This window comes from Coregonus lavaretus, assembly GCF_964263955.1.
Source record: "Coregonus lavaretus genome assembly, chromosome: 11".
Taxonomy (NCBI): domain Eukaryota; kingdom Metazoa; phylum Chordata; class Actinopteri; order Salmoniformes; family Salmonidae; genus Coregonus; species Coregonus lavaretus.
The window spans coordinates 36,117,716-36,141,700 of record NC_139998.1 but is presented as its reverse complement, the minus strand read 5'-3'; the positions used below and the strand labels follow the sequence as shown (position 1 = coordinate 36,141,700).

General features: G+C 47.0%; 1 protein-coding gene across 1 annotated transcript in view; it reads left to right on the top strand.

Annotated features, from left to right (window-relative positions):
- The window catches only part of LOC311137424 (zinc finger protein 423), a gene marked incomplete at its 5' end in the record, with an annotated part of 131,441 nt that overhangs the window by 39,147 nt on the left and 68,309 nt on the right, over window positions 1-23,985 (top strand). Inside the window, 2 exons of the mRNA XM_084171914.1 lie at window positions 14,932-18,380; window positions 19,128-19,212. Of these exons, the coding sequence (XP_084028040.1) occupies window positions 14,932-18,380; window positions 19,128-19,212 (3,534 nt within the window). The remainder of the gene's footprint in view (window positions 1-14,931; window positions 18,381-19,127; window positions 19,213-23,985) is intronic.

Below are 23,985 nucleotides of genomic sequence, written 5' to 3'. Positions count from 1 at the left end.
GTTATAATAGTTTTAACCCTGTGCACAGGTGTGGCTCGCCTTTGTCAAGTGAAATGTCAGGGAAAAGCAATGCCCCGGAGAGGCCCACACGAAGAGAGAGGGAGAGCAAGGCTGTCTGCTCCACAGTCTTTTCAAAGACCAGAGCCATGCCCCCTTTACTGCAAAACCAGAGTCCATTAACTAAAAGGCAGGCACACACACACTCTCTCTCTTCCCCTCTATCTCTCTCTTTCTCTCTCTCAATCTAATGCCCCCAACCAGACGCATGCACACACACACACGCACATTCATGCAAACACATGCGCACACTCATATACTCTGCACACGCTGCTGTTTTTACAGCTCTCTGTCAGACAGTTTGGCCACTTTCATGTGCTTTTTAGAGTGGACTGTTGTGAATCTGTAAGAGGGCGGTTTTGAGGTGTGTGTGTATGGGGATGGAATCTCAGAGGCTGTAGGCTGGCAGTAAATGGGATGTTTTAATCGTGAGACAGGCAGTTCGTGTCTGGGTCAGGCTAGACCACTCAGCTGCCATAGTGTGGGGGCACTACACTAGGAAGTGGAACGACACAGAGAGGGAAGAAAAATACCCACTGTGATATGGAGGGAGATGGCAGAGTGGACAGCGTAGTATATTTAGGAAGCAGCACTAGTAGAGACAACGGACAACACTACAGTGACGGTGGTGAGAGCAGCCAGCCACAGAGGAGGTTGGATGGGGGTTGGGGGAGGCTCTGTTCTCCAGTTCTTCCTGTATGAAGGGCTCCCCTGGGGGGCCTGGACCAGCTTCTGGCAGCCTCTCTCATACACCCACTTACCCCCACCCCCTGACGTCAGCATGTGACTGGCTGCTCCCCTGGGTGCCTGGAGCAGCCTTTGTTTCCCCTCCTCCCCCTCCCTCCCCCATAACCCTGCTCCACACCGCTCCTCTCCCTGTCCTTTGTCCCTGGCAATAGCCGGCCTGCTTAGTGCCTGATTGGAATTCGCTGCTCTTTGGCAGTCACTGGAGATGACTGGGTGGGGGGTGATGGAATGGGGGTCATTACACACATGGTGAAGTAGAGAGGGGTTGGCTATGATGTGGGCTATGAGTGGAGTTTTTTTCTGGGGGAAAGAACAAAATGTGTCTAGGTGAGTGAGCATTGATTTGTCAGTGGTTGTGACATTGGAGCCTCCCCAGGGAGGTGGTAGAGGGTAGCGGGTGGGGAGCACTGTGGGGCCAGGCAGTGAGCTCAACGCAGAAGGCCCAGAATTGGGGTTAAGGACCAAGAGAATCCTCCCTCTATTCCCTCTTCCCTACATCCCACGCACAGAGATGTTTTGAAATATTTAAATCTGCTTTTCATTTTCAAATATGATAGAAAACATACTCCTAAATAAGTAAGCAGAACCACGGGGGATAGAATCAGACAAGCCTTCAAATACACAACAAAACACACAACAACCCCCCCCCCCCCAAAAAAAAAAAAAGCGGTCACGTTATTAGTCTTGCTGCGTCGTCATCTTTTCAGAGGCAAGAAGTCTCTTTCCTTTCTTTTTTTTGTTTTTAAATGAGAGCAGCTCCAGTGGATCGCGGTGAGGACGTGGCGGGCCTGCACTCTGGCTCACTGGTGGGAGTCCCCTGCTCGAGTAATGAATTCCCCCAGGACGCGGCACAGCAATGCGGGCCTTTTTCCATGTGCTGTTCCCAGGGAAGGCAGGGAGGGCTGGGGTGGTGCTGCTGATGTGGGGGGGTGGCTTTGGAGAGAGGAGAGAGACTTGCCCCCCCCCCCCCCCCCCCCCCCCCCCCAAACTGTGCGGCCTGTGAGTGAGCAGATAAAGTGTAGGGGGGATGCTGGGAGGAGAAGCGGGGGGGCTGACAGCTGTGAGGGGCTTGGGACTGACTGGTGAGGGGCTGATAAGGGTCGGTATGGATCGGAGGCACGGGGAGAACACTAATAATCCTCCAGCAGACTGCCACATGTGGAAAAGTTATGGAAAGCTAGAGGGAGCGCAGAGACCAGCGGTGTGGGGGTGATGTGTGTCTTGGGTGAGGAGAGGAGGGACCGAAGCACATCTTGTTCAGATAAAGTTAAAATACTGTAGTCCAATCACATCGCAGCAAACTGGAGGTCGGAGTTCAGTCACTGGTTTGTTATCTTCTTTACGGTCAGCCATCTTGGGTCTCTGTATTGTTGTCCTGGTTTGGTAAGTCCACCTGGAGAGGAGAGGCCTGCTCCCCTCTTTCAAACAGGCAGCATGAAGCTGAAAGAAGACGTCACTCCATACAGAGCCTTACTGTCTTTTGTTTGATCTAATTCACTCACCAGTGCATACTGTATGTGCTCCCTCTCGCTGGTCATGTAGAGATGTCTGGTGAACTGCAGTATCTTTCCCTTTTGCATATCTGTAATAGTGATGGTGGAGGCGTCTCTATGGGACACAGAGTTGCAGTGTGCTGTTGTGTCTAGTTCTGTTGGGCAGTAGTAGCTAGCTAGCATTATGGCTATAGTAAAACCCAACATAACATCTTACCTTCACCCCCCCTTCCCCAACGTTTCCCCCAGGCCTGACCCCGTAGTCCCTTCATAACTCTTAGGTATCAATGTCAGAGCAGAGAGAGGATCAACAAGAAAATCCACATTAAATACGGCAAATGGAAATGATTTTTTCTAGATGTAATAATACCCATGTCTTTTAATTATAAATTTTTTAGTAATACAATTTCAGTAATGGCACGAAACACTAGTAAGTAATAAAACACTAGGGGGTTTGATTTAATTTAATTTTCATATTAATTTAATTTTGGGGCAGGCGTGTGCTTTTAGTCTTGCCTGCCGTCGAGCTGAGTGCCGGAGAGGTGGTGGTGTGTAAAAGGAGAGCTTTCTAACAGGTGGCGGTACTCTAACAGGTGTAGCAGACAGACGGGTACGCATCCAGGTACATTTAGTAGATTATGAGTTTGGCAGCTTCTGTCTTTCCCTGTCCTTATTCTCTCTTGTCATGTTGAGTGGTCACATACTAGATTACAATCAATCAGTCAAACCCTTTTAATACAATAAGGAAATGGAATAACATTTTCCTGTCCTGCCAGCCAATGGCTATAGAGTCTCTATGATTCTGAAATGGAATGCAATATTACTGCATTAACCTACTGGCGCCAGTAATTCAGGTATTGTGCTGAGCCCAGGTGGTTGTGTGGTACGGTAGCCCAGGTGGGTGTATATTATTATAGCTCAGGTGGGTGTATGTTTGGTGTAGCCTAGGTGGGTGTATACTTTTACAAATATATATAATTGCTACCAACATAAAATCTAGGAGCACCAGAATATGTCAATTTTTTTTATTGATTGAGATACGGTTCCTTCAGAAAGTATTCACACCCCTTCACTTTTTTCAAATTTTCTTGTTTTACAGCCTGAATGTAAAATAGTTTAATGGTTGTTGTTTTTTGTCACTGACCTACACACAATAACACCATAATGTCAAAGTGGAATTATGTTTTCTTTGTTGTAATTTGTACAAATTTAATTCGAATTTTTAAGCTCAAATATCTGAAGTCAATAAGTTTGATTGATTGATAAGTATTCAACCCCTTTGTTATGTCAAGGCTAAACAAGTTCAGGAGTAAACATTTGCTTAACAAGTCACATAATAAGTTGCATGGACTCACTCTGTGTGCAATAATAGTGTTTAACATGATTTGTTAATGACTACCTCATCTCTATACCCCACACATACAATTATCTGTAAGATCAAGCAGTGAATTTCAAACACAGATTCAACCATAAAGACCAGGGATGTTTTCCAATGCTTTGCAAAGAAGGGCACCTATTGATAGATGGGTAAAAATATATATCCCTTTGAGAAGGGTGAAGTTATTAATTACACTTTGGATGTTGTATCAATACACCCAGTCACTACAAAGAAGAAGGAAACCTCTCAGGGATTTCACCATGAGGCCAATGGTGACTTTAAAACAGTTACACAGTTTAATGGCTGTGGTAGGAGAAACCCATACAAATTCTGGCTACTTTTGAAGCACATGTTCTCTAGAAACTAATATTTAACCCTATAAAGACATTTGTTTATTATAAAAAGCTAAAATGTTGAAACAAAAACCTGTCATTGAAATTACAAAGTAATTTGTGGAATATTAGGTTTCTACATTCTGTAAAAGCACTACCCATGTATATTATTATAGCTCAGGTGTGTGTGTGTTTTAGTGTGGTCTAAGTGGGTGTATGTTACAACAACACCTGGTGGTGGTGTGTTACTACAACACCTGGTGGGTGTGTGTTACTACAACACCTGGTGGGTGTGTGTTACTACAACACCTGGTGGGTGTATGTTACTACAACACCTGGTGGGTGTGTGTTACTACAACACCTGGTGGGTGTGTGTTACTACAACACCTGGTGTGTGTGTGTTACTACAACACCTGGTGGGTGTGTGTTACTACAACACCTGGTAGGTGTGTGTGTGTGTGTGTGTGTGTGTGTGTGTGTGTGTGTTACTACAACACCTGGTGGGTGTGTGTTACTACAACACCTGGTGGGTGTGTGTTACTACAACACCTGGTGGGTGTGTGGTGTCTTTGAGACGTGCTGTGGTCTACTGTACCTTGAGTCTTTGACAGTCTGACGGGCAGCCTGACGGGTTAGCTGTCATTACAATGCCAAGGGCAGGCAGCATCAGAAAGCTGGGTAGGCAGGGGGGGGGGGGGGGGGCGAGGAGTCCATAGAAAGGCATGAAAGCACAATCAGCCAAAAGCCGATTGGCTTTTTTTATAACATGAAAAATGTTCTGTTCTTGTGCTTTATTAAAAAGTAGAGGTGGTAAGGCGTTTGGAGTCAGGATGGTGCTGTACTTTTTGTCTGGTCGCTCTGTAATCCTTTTTTCTGCTGTGGAGTCAAACCAGCCATGGGTCACCATTGATCTATTCCTCCCGCCATGCATCCCCAAAAACCCAACTGTGTGTGTGAGCGTGTGTGTGTGTAAGCATTCTCTCTCACATGCAGGCTTGGTGCATGCAGGTTTTTGTATGTAACAGAATGTGAGAGGGATAGCGCAATGGTTTTGTGTTGATGTGTTATGTGTGGTTTTGTCCATGTTTTTGTGTGCGTTTTGTTGCATGCATGCGTGTCTGTGTGCATGTGTGTTTGCGTGCGTGTGTGAAGTTCAGCTTGGTTTCCCCTTCCCAGAGAACAGCCCCTGGGGCGATGCCAGAAGTTCCCAGCAAAAGTTTTTTTCTCTCTCTGTCGGTGGACAGCACCCCCCCCCCCCCCCCCCCCCCCCCCCCCCCCCGCAGGCCAGTGGGAGGACCCCTGTGTGGATTGGGGCCTCGCTGGCGGTGGGGGGGGGGGGGGGGGAATCTGGCACTGTTTGTACGGCCTGGTGGGGGTTTGGGGGGCGCGGGGTGAGGACTAGCGCAAAGGCAACTCCAGGAGCCAATGGATTTGAGAAGTTTTTGGGAACCCCCAACCTCCCTCTCTCTCGCCCATGGTTTGGCGGATGTAGGCCGTAATTACAGGACCCCCTGGCCTCTCATTCTCACAGCCTCTCTCTTTGATCTGTTTCATGTTGGGCAGATATTATTTTCCCACTAGCACTACCTTTGTCTCGTCCTCTGTTTCTTTTCTCTGTGGCTCCTATTCCCCCTGTCCATGCCCCCTTTGATGCAGACACCGTGTGGGTCTGCGCTGTTTAATACACAAAGATAATTCTTTTTTCCACCCATTTTGTTTTAAAGTTGGGCCCTTTTTTGTTGACGAACACTTTGAACTTGATATAGATTTTTTTTTCTCTCAACCTTGTAGTCAAAAGGAGAAAGCTCCTCTCTTAGGTCTTCTATTGTGTTAAAGTGTGAAGCGGACCCACAAAGCTAATAACCATCCCCTCGTTGGGCCGGCCCTGACTGACTCCTAGACACACAGATGCCCCATCCTAGTTCTAATACTTTCTCCCCACCGACCGTAGTCCCTCGTTCAAAGGTCCCATCTCTCGTTTGAACAGTAAACAATTATGAGGCAAATGCATGATGAGTGTATGTGTGTAGGAGAGATGGCTTGGTGAGTGCCAGGAACTGTCAGGTAGAAAATAATAATGCAATTATGAAAGTGGACCTGCAGTAAACACGGAACCCCACCTGTTGCCTGTGTGTAGCTCTGTCAGAGTCATGTCCTGCCGGGCATTGATCTGCCTTGCCTGGCCTGGCCTAGCTGTGGCTGTGTGGGTGGAGGCGGGGACAGGCATTGTGCTTGTTTGTACGGTAATGACCACGCTACAATAATAGCCCATTGATTCACCACCCTGTGTATTTGATATAGCCATTCTACTCCGTTAATTGCTAGTGTGTGTATACACACAGCCCATAGGCAGCTCACTCACGCCAGTATTGTTAGCTACTGCTAGGCAATTCCACCTTTACATAATCAGCAATTCTACCTTTACATAATCAGTACACATCTCTAAACCCCTAATTTCAGTTGAACTGAGGTGGTGTACTAGTTCCCATTGGACTGGAAATAAGTGGAGTGTACTACAGGTATATTTTGACAGGTGACTGGGCTTATTTTAAGGTGTGTGTGTGTGTGTGTGTGTGTTTATTTTTGTATTTTTTATTTCACCTTTATTTAACCAGGTAAGCCAGTTGAGAACAAGTTCTCATTTACAACTGCGACCTGGCCAAGATAAAGTAAAGCAGTGTGATAAAAACAACAACAACACAGAGTTACATATGGAATAAACAAAACGTAAAGCCAATAACACAATAGAAAATCTATATACAGTGTGTGCAAATGTAGTAAGTTATGGAGGTAAGGCAATAAATAGGCCATAGTGCAAAATAATTACAACTTAGTATTAACACTGGAGTGATAGATGTGCAGAAGATGATGTGCAAATAGAGATACTGGGGTGCAAATGAGCAAAATAAATAACAATGTAAATAACAATATGGGGATGATGTAGTTGGGTGGGCTAATTACAGATGGGCTGTGTACAGGTGCAGTGATCGGTAAGCTGCTCTGACAACTGATGCTTAAAGATAGTAAGGGAGATAAGTGTCTCCAGCTTCAGAGATATTTGCAGTTGGTTCCAGTCAGTGTGTAGTAGAGTAGAAGACACACAGCCCCTGGACATGGCTTTACTCTAATCAGCTCTCCCACTACCCTCCAGGAGAGGAGATGCTTAAGGCATAAATTACAGCAAAATCGAAATATTTGCGTAAAGAAAGTATTGTGCTGCTCATTTCTACATCTCTCTATAAAATATATTTCTCTATTCCTCTACATCTTCCTGTTTTTGTCCCCCCCCCCCTCCTCTCTGTCTGTGTGACAGGTAGAGGTGGTGTAATGACAGTGTTGAGGTGGAGCTCTCTCTGTGTCCTTGAACCCCAGCTGGGTGCTCTGGTGTCACCCTGGGGAGAGAGAGATTAATACAAGGGTGATTATCCTGTCCTTATTCACCGTGCACAGTCACAGTCACAGTACCAGGGCCGTCCAGGTGTCTCCTTCACTCTGCTCCCTCTCTCTATCACTCGCTGTGTGTAACTCTGTGTATGCCTGTGTTTGTATCTCGCTGTGTGTACAGTGTGTGCATCTGCCAGTGTGTGCGCCGTTCCTGCTCACCGTCTGTGCTCTACTCCCTCAGTGTGTCACTAATGGCAGGTCCAGGTGTTCCTCTCAGTGCCGCACCTCCCCAGGGTTGCCGGGGGCTCCCAAGGTGTAGCAGTGGGCAGGAGGTACCCGCCTCTCTCTGCCTGTGCTGTGGGTCCCCTGGGCCCCGCGCCTCCCTGGAGCCCCAGCCCTAAACCCCATTTCTCAGCTCAGCCCAGGCTGCTGCCTGCCTGCCTGCCTGCCTGCCTGCCTCTCTGCCTTCGTCCCCCCAATCTGAAACCACAGAACTCAGTCTACTGCTTCTGCTCAGCTCCAGCTGCCTGCACAACTTATTTACATACCCTACTACACCAGGGTGGGGGTGGGGGGCTACAAACATGGGGTAACCTCAGAGGAACAGAAAAACTGGCAGAATGACAACTAGCTCGGCTCCACTGGTGGAGGTACAGCGGAGTGTAGTCTGGTTGTAAACTCTCACAAACATGAGGACATTTTGTTTACAAGTCTGTCTGTTATTCGACAGCCAATATATAATGGTGTAATATCTCCCAGAAGTTCCACATCTCATTCAGTGGATATATGGGTGCGTGGTTGTGCCCCTTTACAGTATATGGGAGCCCTTTTGGCTTCATCCACTGACCTGTATTCTCCCAGACAGACTGTAGGTGGCCATGTCTCTAGTTGTTGGGTTAGCTCTTTTTCTGAAGCAGATTTTGTTTTGATGTTTTTTGCCAGGCCTGGACTGTCTGCAAAGGGCTGTTTGCAGAATATATTCCATTAGTGTTTACTAAGGGGCCATATGTCCCTTGTTAGATTACTGAGTGGACAGGGCTGTCATACCACAGATAGATGGTAGGAGTGACATTACATAAGTAATGTCTCCTGGTAACTCCTCTATCCCATGGCCCCTCCTTCTGAGTACACACACTAACCCCTCCACTAAACTCCTTCTATTCTGAACCTGCCGCCGTTGATGCCAGCTATTTTTAACAGTGAGGTTTAGTTGATTGAGCTCCGTTGAATGATGGTGAGAGAAGAGAACATCCGAGCTCTAACCTAGAAAAGCATACACCTTTATCACAGCACAGAGACCAACACACTGTACCTGACTGACTCACAACCCTACAGAACAGAACAACACCATAAGACCTGAGTCACATCCTATTGAAAAGTTCTGGAGTATAGTTAGGAGAGAGGGAGGAGGGGCACGTGCAATGAGAGGACCTGGTAAGTTGTGAGAGAAGGGATGTGTTTGATCCAAGGGGATAGGTTGAGGGCTGAAGGATGGAGAAAACACTTCAGTGGGATCTGCCTAAAGCCTAGGGAAAGAGACGGCACTCAGTGACACAGGCAAGGGAGAGGGAGCGAGAGAGGCGTAGAGAGGGGCAAGGACAGAGGGAGAGAGAGACTAGAGGGAGAGAGTCGAGCTATAGAGCGCATGATAGAGTAGAAAGAAGAGCAGGAGAAAGAGGAACCAGATGCCAGCTGTCTTCCTCCACATGGCCTCTGTAGCAAGGCTTGTTTTGGTACACTTCACATGTAATTAATGTGCAGCTGTTTAACAGTGCTGGCTCCTGCAGCTCTCACAGACTGAGGAAGACTGGAGTCAAACACATCTTATCCAACCATGGTCACTCTCTCTGCTGCACGCCAACTAGTTTTCTTTCTTTCATTCTTTCTTTCATATTCCACTCTGCTATTTACATTCACAATACTTTCTTGGATCACTATTTGAGGTTGTGTTCTAGTTGCCTCTAGTTGTGTACATATCCCCCTACATGCAAGGGGCGATGGTGAAAGATCTCAGTGTCTTCAAGTTGTCTTTATAGGACCCAGTGTCTCATATAGTGGTCAACCTCCCATGTTTGTCCCAGTTCCCCTCCTGTTACCTGGATGTCTCTGGGACGGTGGGGAGGCCTGTCAGCTGTTGCCGCCCCATGCCCCCCTCACCCCGACGCCCCCTGCCCCTCACCTTCTGCCCTGGGAATGTGGCCGGCTGCTTGGGCACTTTTGGCGCCAACTGCTCCATATGAGCTGTGGGCAGCGTGTGAGTGTGTCCTCCAGGACTCAAGCCCCTGACAGACTGCCTCCACTCTGACATCGCCCACCCTGTGAGTGTGTGTGTGTGTCTGTCTGTGTCTGTGTGTCCTCCAGTACTCAGGTCCCTGACAGACTGGCTCCCATGTGGACAGCAGTTGACTGGGGACCTCTAGAGACAGACCAGGGAGTTAAATATGTGTGTGTGTTTTTGAGAGAGTAAACAGGTTTTAACACAGCACTCATCTTGATGGTCAACCACAACCCAAAATGGCTCCAGAACCCCTGAGTCTCCTCTCAGAAATTGTTGTGTTGTGATGACTGCTCACTGAGGAGTAAGGAATGAGTTATAACATATTATAAACTGGGTGGTTCGAGCCCTGAATGTTGATTGGCTGACAGACATGGTATATCAGACCGTATAACACGGGTATGACATTTTTATTTTTACTGCTCTAATATAGTTGGTAGACAGTTTATAATAGCAATAAGGCACCTCTGGGTTTTTTGGTATATGGCCAAAATACCACGGCTAAAGGCTGTATCTAGGCACTCTGCGTCGCGCACTGGACCAGCCCTTAGCCGTGGTATATTGGCCATATACCACACCCCCTCAGTCCTTGTTAATTAAGTATAACACAGGCTTTAGGTTGAGAATTTTACCCCCAAAAAGTTGAGGGGATAATTAGTCAAAGGAAAGGATGGGATTGCTGGTGAGGAAGAGTGGAGAGGAGGAGAGGTGAGAAGAAAGCTGAAAAGTGGAGAGGTTCTCCTCTTGAAAGTTCTATTCCTCCTGTCGGTCTGTCCTTTGCTCCAGGCTTGTCTGGCATGCGTGCTGCGCTGCCATGTCAGAGACCTGGGTGGAAGTTGTTTTTCTGCCCCCTACGGTGTGTCTCTGCTGCCTGGGGCCATGGGAAGGGGGCCAAGGGGATGGGGTTGGAAGCCAGGCAGGGGGCTTGGTGGGAAAGGTGGAAGTTTGGGCAGGGAGCCAGACTCAAAGGTGGAAATGTTAGTTAGGGAGAAGGAGGGGTGTGAGTGGAGGGCAGGGGAATGTGACGAGGTGAGCATGTATGATAAACACACACACTCAGGGTGGCCGGCGCTTGTTTTTTTTGTTGGACATAAGACTAAAAACACCAGAAAATCAGCTCTAAGTGATTTTAATTTGGGAAAACTGTTCCAAAGTATTCCCACTCATAATAGGGAGATATACACTGGGTGTAAAAAACACATGACATAGACTGACCAGGTGAATCCAGGTGAAGGTGGGGGATTTGGTCATATACAAATGTAAGCAAGGTTTGAAATGATTATGTTTTAGTCAAATATTATATCCGTTTGGGCTTCTTGTGGTCAATTTGCAGTCTACAAATTATTTGTAATTATGTTCCGGCCTCCTGACCATCAACTCAAGAAAAATTCTGCCCGCGGCTGAATCTATATAGTTGATGATCCCTGCTGTAAACTGTTCTAGAAGTTGCTCACTACTTAGCTGGACCAGCATAATCCAGTTATGTTCCCTGACTCATGTTGTCTCACTCTCTGACCTCCTGGAGGGCTACAGCAACCAAGAGCCTTCAGTTTTACTCTTCAAACCATGTTGTGTGTTGTTGACAAGATGTAAAGCGTATATAATAGTGACACCACGGTTCTCCTGAGTTCCAGACTGCTGTTTTCTATAAACTCCTATAAACAGACCCCTGCTTCTAATCAAGTCTTAACAGAGAGATGATGTCAGCCCAGTCAAGCTGGCTGTTTGCTCTTGTTTTCCACCCGAGGGAGCACGTTGACACTGCAGATTATCTCCATATGCATATAGAACAGGTTTAGTGGCATTACAGTTGATAGGACAGATTATTAATGATCACATTGTTTTGGTGTCTTGAAAGCTGGTTGTAACCGATGGACATGAAGGAAGGAGTCAGTCAGTCAGTCAGTCAGTCAGTCAGTCAGTCAGTCAGTCAGTCAGTCAGTCAGTCAGTCAGTCAGTCAGTCAGTCTGTCAGTCTGTCAGTCTGTCTGTCTGCCAGTGTTGTGGACATCATGTGAAAGCAGAGGGAGCGTGTGCCATCATCAGTACTGGCCTCCTGGAGGCGTCCTGCTCTAATGAACAGCCTGGCTACTATCTGAGGCTGTGTTTCTACTCTACTTCAGAGGAGAAGCCACAAAAGCAGGTTCTCGGGGTTGGCAGGGTTTTGGGATGGGGGACATGGGGAGACCGACCTTTGTCCTCGTGTCTGATGAGGGGAAGAGCGGGCAAGAGACTGGGGATGCCAGGCTGGGCGCGTCTTCATTACCGTGTTTCCTCCAAGCTCTGGCCTCAGCATGCCGGCTGGCTGGCCAGCCTATTAGAGGGGGACAGGCGTCATCGGGCCGGCCCAGCCTGGATGGAGCATGGTGGTGGAGGTGGGGGGTGGTGCGGCATGGGGCCTTCTCTTGAACCTCACACCAAAGTGGCCATCCATGCTCCATCCACCACCACTCTGCTCAGGCTCGGGTAGAGCTGAGTTTGGGCCTTCTTCTTTGGCCATGTGTTTTGTTCGGCCGGTTCCAATTACTGTGCCCTAGTTGGAGGTGGGATGGCCGCTCTTCTTCTGGTCTTCAGAGTGTCTCCATCTGCCAGGCCCTCCCCTCCTCCCTGCCAGTCCCCACCCCTCCACATGGGCCAGGGCAGCAGAGGTGAAGGCCAGCGCCAGGGGCAGCCACGACTGCAGCCTGTTAATTCAGTAATGAGTCACAACATGAAAGACGTGGGCGGACGGAGTGGGGAATGGACGTGGAGGGCGAGATAAAGATGGAGAAACTGTCAGGGCTGCACTCGGGAACGCTGGAGCGAGGAGACATGGGAGCAGCATGTGTTTGCGTGCCCATTCCAGTCTTTTCTCGCTTTTCTCTCGGCTTCCCCCTCGTCTTTCCCCCTCTTTCTTTTCGGTTTCTTTTCTAATTTAACTTTTCATAGACATTTCTAACCCTGTTTAGTGCTCTTGCCAAGTCCCCCGGCGGACGGATGACAAAAGCCCTCTAAAAGCCATGTGATCTTCCATTTTCCGACAGCCACACTTCTGAGGATTAAGGCTATTTAATGACTATAATCTCCTTCTTTCTCAAAGTGATTTCTCACATTCTGTCGCAGTCAGAGGGATTGCATTAGCATTAATAGATTTATAATTTGCCAGAATGACCACATGTGCCAGGAGTTTTTTTTCTCTTCTCTCACCATTCTTTCTCCCTCCTCCTCCTCTACTTCTTAGTTATCTTATTTATTTATATATATTTTTTATGCTCAAGCAAGTGTTCCTTTGTATGTGGTGTGCTGTGGTGCAGTACATGGCTGGGGCTCAGCAGGACGGCGTACCTGTCAGTCGTGAGCAGCTCTCCCCTCTGCTCTCTCACCTCCGCTCGGCTCACATCAGAGACCAGCCTGTCAGGGGCCACGCTTTCATTGTGTAGCCAAAGAATTCACCTCAGTTAAGGCCCTTTGGGCTTTTCTTCCCCTCACTTTCTTGGGGCCTCTCTCTCTCCTGTGTTGCCGGGGTTTAACTTGTGTCAGGATTACTCTTATTCTGACACGGACACAAAGACATGAGAGGAGGACTGGGGGGAGTGGCTACAATAGGGAGGGGCTTGTCCAGACACCCCAGCTGTGGAGACAGTGGTGTACAGGCCTGAACTGTAATCTGAGAAACAGAGTTGTTCTCCCCTCCATCACTCTCACACACACACATATAAATACATCACACACACAATCTATTCAAGCAATTCCAGTTACTACACTTCTGGGCTCAAAAATAAAATGTGTGTTTAGATGTATGTACTGAACAAAGCAGTGTGCTCCTGGTATGGGCTGTAGGAAATAAATAGACCAATTTCAGTAATTGTTAGTGTCTCCTGAACAAATCCTCTTATTACATTTTCTAACATCTTTGATTCACTATCTCTGTCCTTTCTCGTTCATGCTCATTTCTTAATTTGTACTGATCCTGTAATATTCCTCTCTCCTGAAATGTGCTGCTGGATGGCATCTCTCTCCTGTTGCCTTGATGCTCCATGTGATATCTCTATTTTATAGTCTTTTACAGCGTAGGATTCTTTCCTTGCTCCAAGCTAAATTCATAATTCATGTTTTTATAAAAAAAAGTACCCACAAACCCCTGTGGAGTTTTATTTGCTCCGAACACCACCTACATTTTAGAGTGCATCGATTTATCACTTGAATTTATTTTCCACCAAATATGCTCTGCACACCTTTGTATAACACACATACTGTAGGAGGGGTGGTGGGAGGGGATACAAACTCACAGTTGCTTGCAGGGATAAGTCTACACCAAGTGCTTTCAAGGTTAGGCTATTCTCTCTCTTAGATACATGTTTTTGTCAATATTTAAATATTCTTTGCAGCAACATTATACTTGTTTTGTTTTGTTTTGTTACATAATAACATTGAGAAGACAGTCATTTATTTGAGAGTGCTCATGCCAAAATGAGATGCAGTCTCATGGTATCCAGCTACAGACTAGTTTACAAAAAATAGTGTTTTATAAGATGTAGTATGTGTGGATAGGGGGAGGCTGTTTACTTATTGTAAACATGTGGTTATGTGTGATGAGGAATACCAGAGGCTTCTCTATTCATCCATTTAGAGCAGAGCGTAAAACGCAGTCAAATAAAGCAAACAAACCGGCTGAGCTGGAGAATTCTGGGTTTGTCTGAGCCACCGTGGGATCCAGGCTCACAGCATTCCTGCTCAATAAGTCATGAGGATTTCTCCTCTCCCATCTCCTCCTCTCCTCTCTTCTACTCTACTCTACTTTCCTCTCCTCTCGTCTTTTCAGAGGGCTCTAGTTTAGATGCTAAATGGATGACGGGTGGGCTGTCAGGCCTCCTCAGAATGCACAAAGCAGGACAGAATGAATATATGCTCTGCTTTGTATATATTTATATTATGTATGCATTAATAGACTTTCCCTTTTGTCTGCACTAAACTGGAGAAAAGCATGCATAATCCCATGTTTTATTTCATTCACTTTGTTATATAAGAATACCCTCACTATTTGAGCGTCTTCTAATAGGTTTTTGGAATGTCAATCTGGTCCCTATAATGAAAATATGATGAGGCAGATGTAATTCTAGAGGGGAGTGAGGGATGTTTGCTAAGGGATGATGAAGAGAGAGAAAATACACTTTGTCCTTATTTCTTCAATCCTGTGGGAATACATGTCTTTAATTCTTAGCTTCTATTTAGATTTTATTTATTGTCCTCACTAACATTTTAATTCTGTCTGTGTTTTGCATTGCAGATGGTGATGATGACCCTGGGCTCTCCTGGGTAGCGTCCTCTCCCTCTAGCAAAGATGTGGCATCGCCGTCACAGATGCTGGGGGATGGCTGCTGCGATCTGGGCATGGGCACAGGGGAGGAAGAAGGGGGCGCGGGGCTGCCCTACCCCTGCCAGTTCTGCGACAAGTCCTTCAGCCGCCTCAGCTACCTGAAGCGCCACGAGCAGATCCACAGCGACAAGCTGCCCTTCAAGTGCACCTTCTGCAGCCGCCTGTTCAAGCACAAGCGCAGCCGCGACCGCCACGTTAAGCTCCACACTGGAGACAAGAAGTACAGCTGCCAGGAGTGTGAGGCGGCTTTCTCCCGTAGCGACCATCTCAAGATCCACCTGAAGACCCACAGCTCCAGCAAGCCCTTTAAGTGCAGTGTTTGCAAGAGAGGCTTCTCCTCCACGTCCTCTCTGCAGAGCCACATGCAGGCTCACAGGAAGAACAAGGAGCACCTTGCCCTGCGTGCTGAAAAGGAAGGGGGGAAGCGTGGCAGCAATGCAGGCAGTGGAGGGGAGATGGACCAGGACCCGTACATGTGTGACTACTGTGAGGAGACCTTCAGCCAGACAGATGAGCTGGAGAAGCACGTAGTGACCCGCCACCCCCAGCTGTCTGACCGCGTTGACCTGCAGTGCATCCACTGCCCTGAGATCTTCAGCGACGAGGGCCCGCTGCTCTCCCACATCGAGAAGTCCCACGCCAACCGTAAACACAAGTGCCCTGTGTGCTCGGAGCAGTTCCCCTCTGTGGAGGACGTATATTGCCATCTGGACAGCCACCGCCAGCCTGACTCCAGTAACCACAGTGCCAGCCCTGACCCAGTGCTGGGCAGCGTGGCATCCATGAGCAGCGCCACCCCAGACTCCAGTGCCTCTCTGGAGAGGGGTTCCACCCCTGACTCCACCCTGAAACCCACCCAGAGCCGCCGTAAGCTGGCCCCCAACTCTGACCATGACGATGGGGGTCACTGGATGGCCAAGGTGACCTATAGCTGCCCCTACTGCTCCAAGAGAGACTTCAACAGCCTGGCCGTTCTGGAGATCCATCTGAAGACCATCCATGCAGACAAGCCCCAGCAAAACCACACATGCCAGCTGTGCCTGGACACCCTGCCCACGCTCTACAACCTCAACGAGCACGTCCGCAAAGCCCACCGAGGCAGCGGGGGCGCTGCAGCGGCCTTCCCCCTGCTCCAGTTCACCAACGTGTCGGCCTTCCACTGCAACTACTGCCCAGACATGTTTGCAGACATCAACACCCTGCAGGAGCACATACGCATGTCCCACTGCCTGCCTGGAGGAATGGTTGCAGGCTCCACCACCCTGGAGGGCAACCATGCTTTCTTCTGCAACCAGTGCTCCATGGGCTTCCTCACAGAGTCCTCTCTCACAGAGCACATCCAGCAGACACACTGCAGCGGAGGAGGTGTTCCCAAGATGGAGTCCCCCGTCCTGCAGCCCTCCCAGTCCTTCATGGAGGTCTACTCCTGTCCATACTGCACCAACTCGCCCATCTTTGGCTCCCTGCTCAAGCTGACCAAGCACATCAAGGAGAACCACAAGAACATCCCACTGGCCAATAACAAGCGGCAAGCCAAGGTAGCAGACCTTAGCCCTGCCTCGTCTGATGTGGAAATCTCCTCCCCCAAACGCCATAGGCTGGCTGGGGACTCTACCCTAGCAGGTTTCAATGGAGACTACCCCTGCAACCAGTGTGACCTACACTTTAGCAGCTTCGAGGGATTCCAGGCCCATCTCAAGTCCCACCTGGAGATGCTGCTGAGGAGGCAGTCCTGCCCGCAGTGCAACAAAGAGGACTTCGACTCCCAAGAGTCTCTGCTGCAGCACCTGACGGTCCACTACACCACCACGTCCACCCAGTACGTGTGTGAGAGCTGTGATAAGCAGTTCTCCTCTGTAGACGACCTGCAGAAGCACCTGCTGGACATGCACACCTTTGTGCTGTACCACTGTACACTGTGCCAGGAGGTGTTTGACTCCAAGGTGTCCATCCAGGTCCACCTTGCTGTCAAGCACAGCAATGAGAAGAAGATGTTCCGCTGCACAGCCTGCGCCTGGGACTTCCGGAAGGAGAGTGACCTCCAGCTGCATGTCAAGCACAGCCACCTGGGACACCCCACTGGCCCTGGGGTCGCCGGCAAGGCCCGTAAGTGCATATTCTGTGGGGAGACGTTCGGCACAGAGGTGGAACTGCAGTGCCACATCACCACCCATAGTAAGAAGTTCAACTGCCGCTTCTGTGGCAAGGCCTTCCATGCTATTGTGCTGCTGGAGAGGCATCTGAGGGAGAAGCACTGTGTCTTCGATTGGGGCAACGGCACCGGGAACGGGGGCAGCCAGAACGGCACACCCAACGGGGTGACTCAGAGCTCCAAGCGTGGGGGAGGAGGCGAAAGATCGACAGTGGCCACAGAGCAGGCTGACCTGCAGAGCATGCTGCTGAAGAATGCCAGCCAGGACATAGCCAACAGCCACGAGGTCAGCGGAGGAGAGGAGGAGCTGGACAACTCAGAGCCCATGTACGCCTGTGATATCTGTGGGGCAGCCTACACCATGGAGAGTCTTCTGCAGAACCACCGGCTGAGGGACCACAACATCCAGCCCGGGGACGACGACGCCGGCAGCCGCAAGAAGAAGGCAGACTTCATCAAGGGCAACCACAAGTGCAACGTGTGCTCACGGACCTTCTTTTCCGAGAACGGCCTGAGGGAGCATGCCCAGACCCACCGTGGCCCAGCCAAGCACTACATGTGCCCCATCTGTGGAGAGCGCTTCCCCTCCCTGCTCACGCTCACCGAACACAAGGTCACCCACAGCAAGAGCCTAGACACAGGCACCTGCCGCATCTGTAAGATGCCCCTGCAGAGCGAGGAGGACTTCATAGAGCACTGCCAGATGCACCCAGACTTGAGAAACTCTCTGACGGGCTTCCGCTGTGTGGTGTGCATGCAGACGGTCACCTCCACCCTGGAGCTCAAGATCCACGGCACCTTCCACATGCAGAAGCTCTCTTCCGGTGGGGGCAGCGGGGGCGGGGGTGGCTCAGCCTCCTCCTCCCCCAACGGCCAGCTGCAACAACACAAGCACTACAAGTGTGCCCTGTGCCTCAAGGAGTTCAAGAACAAGCAGGAGCTGTTGAAGCTGGATGTTAACGGGCTGCCCTATGGGCTGTGTGCTGGCTGTATGAGCCGGGCTACCAACGGCCAGTCTCCCAGCGGGGGCACCACGCCCCAAGAGGCCGGGGGAGAGAAGGTTGTGCCGGGGCTGCGATGCCCCGAGTGTGCTGTGAAGTTTGAGACCCTGGAGGACCTGGAGAGCCACGTTCAGGTGGACCACCCCGAGATGAGCCTGGAGACCAGTGGGGCCAAGAAGGTGACGGATGCCTCGCCTATCCCTAAAGTAAGAACACTTTCACCATATTCTCCACTATGGCTCAGCATACTGATTTTATATTAAAATCTACATACAATATGTGAAAATTCTAAGGTTAAGGTAAACAACTTATGTTTAATTTAGTAATTGATAAATCAATCACATAGTGAGTACCCAACATTGTCCTCTGCGGTATAAAATAAATAGAACACATTACCAATCCAACAAAAAGTTAAATGGCCCTGCATTTAGAAACATCTAGTGAATTGATTAAAACTTAAAAGCAAATTCATATTATTCATTCTTTCCTAATGCTTTTTGAGTGATCTGAAATGTTGTTCCTACTTTTTAAAATCCCTAATATTTTAGCAGTATTTTCTAGCAATGTGTCTGTTCCCAGTGGGTAGTGTGTCAGTAAGAAGTCGTACTCAGTTAGATGTGTGAATTCATGGCTGCGTTTCAGTGGGCCCTAGTGGGACCTGCTGCTCAGCCCGGCTGAGGCATTGTACGGCCTGTTCGCTCCACTAGATATTGACAGTGTGGTCCCAGGGACGCTCAATCTTTACCTGTGCCTTTGTTTCAGCTCAATGTAACAGCAAGGAGAAACCTCAGAATCCCCCCCCCCCAGTACATTCTGTTTGTATCAGGAGATCGCGTGTGTGTGTGTGTGTGTGTGTGTGTGTGTGTGTGTGTGTGCGCACACGCCGGCTGTGAATGAAAAAGTAATTTGATAACCTCTCTGAAATTCTTGTCTACCTGTCTGTTGCATTGCAGAAGAAGACGTACCAGTGCATCAAATGCCAAATGACCTTCGAGACAGAGCGGGAGATCCAGATCCACGTCGCCAATCACATGATCGGTGAGTCAGCCTCATCATTTCCTGTGTGTGTGTGTGTATGTTTACGATTGTGTGTTTATCTTTGTGCCTGTCTCTTGTTTCGGTTTCCTCTCTGGCTGCACAGCCTTCTCTTTGGCCTAGCCCTTGCACTCTCTCTCCCCGGCCTGCACAGCACACAGGTGTGAGACAGACCGGTGAAATGGACAGCTCTATTTCTGGAGCTGCCGCCGCTCTCGACAGCTGTTCCATTGTTTAACACTTGACTGCACAGCTGAGGCCGCGGTTGCAGGTCTGATTGGGTGGCAGGTAGCCTAGCGGTTAAGAGCGTTGGGCCAGTAACCAAAAGGTTGCTGGTTCAAATCCCTAAGCCGACTAGGTGAAAAATATGTCTGAGCAAGGCACTTATCCCTAATTGTTCCTGTAAGAAAATGTGTAAGGTTGTGGAAATGTTGTCATAACACAGAAACTGTCCAGTCATGCTGATGATTATAGAAGGTTTGTATAAAACATTCACCTGATGTTGCAACTTTCCTAGAACACATGTCATATGTTCTTTAAACATTTCCACAATGTTCCACAATTTCCAAATAAGTCAGTTTGTACAGAGGCTTGCAAAAGTATTCACCCCCTTTGGCATTTTTCCTATTTTGTTGCCTGGAATTAAAATTGATTTTGGGGGGGTTTGTATCATTTGATTTACACAACATGCCTACCACTTTGAAGATGCAAAATATGTTTTATTGTGAAACAAACAACCCCCCCCCCCCCCCCCCCCGCCCAGTCTTCAAGGCAAAACTGCTCCAGCTCCTTCAAGTTGGATGGGTTCAGCTGGTGTACAGCAATCTTTAAGTCATACCACAGATTCTCAATTGGATTGAGGTCTGGGCTTTGACTAGGCCATTCCAAGACATTTAAATGTTTCCCCTTAAACCACTCAAGTGTTGCTTTAGCAGCATGCTTAGGGTCATTGTCCTGCTGGAAGGTGAACCTCCGTCCCGGTCTCAAATCTCTGGAAGACTGAAACAGGTTTCCCTCAAGAATTTCTCTGTATTTGGCGCCATCCATCATTCCTTCAATTCTGACCAGTTTCCCAGTCCCTGCCGATGAAAAACATCCCCACAGCATGATGCTGCCACCACCATGCTTCACTGGGATGGTGTTCTCGGGGTGATGAGAGGTGTTGGGTTTGCGCCAGACATAGCGTTTTCCTTGATGGCCAAAAAGCTCAATTTTAGTCTCATCTGACCAGAGTACCTTCTTCCATATGTTTGGGGAGTCTTCCACATGCCTTTTGGCAAACACCAAACTCTCACTTTCAGTTATTTGAAAAGGAAATAATCTCCCAAATGTCACTATTTCTAAAACAAGCTATAGAAAGTTGGTTGCAATTTCAATTTAATCCTCCAGAAACGACAGAACAAATAATGCAACAAATATTGTGGTTAAATTCAAATATACTAATTGACAAAAAACCTTTATTTTTTTGACAGAATGTTTAAAAAAGGTATAATCTTCGTAAATGATATCATCGGTAGGACTGGTGGAGTTATGACGCACATGCAGCTAACAAAAACATATGGAAATGTCTGCTCTACACAAAATTACAACCAAATAATTGCAGCCTTACCGCAAAAGTGGAAGAGGAAAGTGGAAGGGGGAGAAAGTAAGGAACTTGTCTGTCGGCCTTGCATTAAAGAACATAATTGGTTAAGGAAAACTGTGATAAATAAAAAAGTATATCAGTTTCACTTAAGGACCAAAGGATTGACAGCCGTCCCATATAGATTGCAAAATAGTTGGGAAGAGATCTTTGACGTACCGATCCCATGGCATAGTGTTTATGAACTGACACGCAAAACGACAACGGATTCAAAAATTAGAATCTTTCAATTTAAATTATTATATAAAATTCTTGCTACCAATAGAATGTTATTTATATGGGGGATACAATCTTCCCAGCTCTGCAGATTTTGCTGTGAAGAGACAGAATCATTAGATCATTTGTTTTGGTTCTGTCCATTTGTAGCTTGTTTTTGGACACAGGTCCAGGAATGGCTAAAGGATTGCAATATTCACCTGGAACTAACCTTTCAGATAGCATTACTGGGTGATCTGAAAAGTCATAGTCAATCAATCAATAATATAATAATACTTTTAGCAAAAATGTTTATTTTTAATTCACAATCTGTAGAAGCAATGAGAATAGAAAGGTTCAGAACTTTTGTAAAACATCACAGTACGGTTGAAATATATATGGCAAATAGAAATCCTATATGGATGGTGTTAAGAGATAGATGGGAGGTATTGAATAGAGTTGAAGGATGGGACTAATAACAAATAACAACAAATAATAACAAAGATAGCTAATAATGTAAGCATACTGTGTCCATAATAACTATATAGGTTGTATGTTGGGAGCTTTTGGGAAAGAGCACAGTTAGAAAGATATGGCATATAGAAGCAAACCGGATGGACATCATGAAAATGATCGGAGAGGTTGAGAGTAGAAGTAGTTCAGGAGCAAAAAAAAAAATATATATATATATAATAGAATTATTGTAAAATTAACTCTGTCCATAAGGTGTAGATAGTAAGTATAGACCGGAAGTAGAGGCCTGGGCATTGTTGTTCACTAATTTACTCCAAGTAGGGAAAGGATGGTGGGGTTGAAAAGTAATAAAGGGGAGTATATATATATAAAAAAATATATATAAAAAAAAAACATGGGGGATTGGAAGTGGTCCTCTGTAGCTCAACTGGTAGAGCACGGCGCTTGTAACGCCAAGGTAGTGGGTTCGATCCCCGGGACCACCCATACACAAAAATGTATGCACGCATGACTGTAAGTCGCTTTGGATAAAAGCGTCTGCTAAATGGCATATTATTATTATTATTATTATTATTATTAAGTGATGCAGACAATTACATTGATAGAAGATACAATCTATCTGCAATATTAAGCTGATCCATTCCCCCCCCCCCCCAAAAAAAAAAAAAAAAAAAAAAAACACCAAACATTTTTGCTTTTTTTAAGCAATGTCTTTTTTCTGGCCACTCTTCCGTAAAGCCCAGCTCTGTAGAGTGTACTGCCTATGGACAGATACTCCAATCTCCGCTGTGGAACTTTGCAGCTCCTTCAGGGTTATCTTTGGTCTCTTTGTTGCCTCTCTGATTAATGCCCTCCTTGCCTGGTCCGTGAGTTTTGGTGGGCAGCCCTCTCTTTGCAGGTTTGTTGTGGTGCCAAATTCTTAATTTTTTTAAATAATGGATTTAATGGTGCTCCGTGGGATGTTCAAAGTTTCTGATATTTTTTTATAACCCAACCCTGATCTGTACTTCTCCACAACTTTGTCCCTAACCTGTTTGGAGAGCTCCTTGGTCTTCATGGTGTCGCTTGCTTGGTGGTGCCCCTTGCTTAGTGGTGTTGCAGACTCTGGGGCCTTTCAGAACAGGTGTATATATACTGAGATCATGTGACAGATCATGTGACACTTAGATTGCACACAGGTGGACTTTATTTAACTAATTATGTGACTTCTGATGGTAATTGTTTGCACCAGATCTTATTTAGGGGCTTCATAGCAAAGGGGGTGAATACATATGCACGCACCACTTTTCCGTTATCGACTTTTTAGAATTTTTTGAAACAAGTTATTTTTTTCATTTCACTTCACCAATTTGGACTATTTTGTGTATGTCCATTACATGAAATCCAAATAAAAATCAATTTAAATTACAGGTTGTAATGCAACAAAATAGGAAAAATGAAGGGGATGAATACTTTTGCAAGGCACTGTATGACATTCATAGCATATTTGTTTTAGGTTTAACATATTATTCCAGTGATGTTCACCCAATATACATTTTACCTTTTATTGGTGGTCCTCAGAACATTTCAAGAACATTTAGAAAATGTTATATTTTAGTTTTAACTAATATTACCACAACATTCTCAGCATTAAAATGTGTAGCTCCTTAAAGCAGATTGGAATACATCCCCATTATGTTTCTCACCAGATTTAATAGCAATTCACATTTGAAGATGGTATAGAGACACATGGCATTTTAATTTCATTCATAGGACATTTGAACAGCATTTAATCATACAAACACAACCATATTTTTTACACTTCATATATTCACAGTCTGCACATGTGGGGTTTGAACCTGCAATGTTTGGTTCCCAAGCCAGGTTTTTTTATCCTCTGTGCCACCAGGAAAGCGCTCTTACTTGTTCTTTTTTCAGTATATAGCCATGGCATTATGGTCAATCAGGAATTCCACACTTCCTTTTTAGCCTTCTTATACGTAACTAACCCAGGGAAATACTGGTAACTGGGTTATTCACCATCACTTCACCCATCCTCTTTATATGATGTGTACAGTGAGGGAAAAAAGTATTTGATCCCCTGCTGATTTTGTACGTTTGCCCACTGACAAAGAAATGATCAGTCTATAATTTTAATGGTAGGTTTATTTGAACAGTGAGAGACAGAATAACAACAAAAAAATCCAGAAAAACGCATGTCAAAAATGTTATAAATTGATTTGCATTTTAATGAGGAAAATAAGTATTTGACCCCTCTGCAAAACATGACTTAGTACTTGGTGGCAAAACCCTTGTTGGCAATCACAGAGGTCAGACGTTTCTTGTAGTTGGCCACCAGGTTTGCACGCATCTCAGGAGGGATTTTGTCCCGCTCCTCTTTGCAGATCTTCTCCAAGTCATTAAGGTTTCGAGCCTGACGTTTGGCAACTCGAACCTTCAGCTCCCTCCACAGATTTTCTATGGGA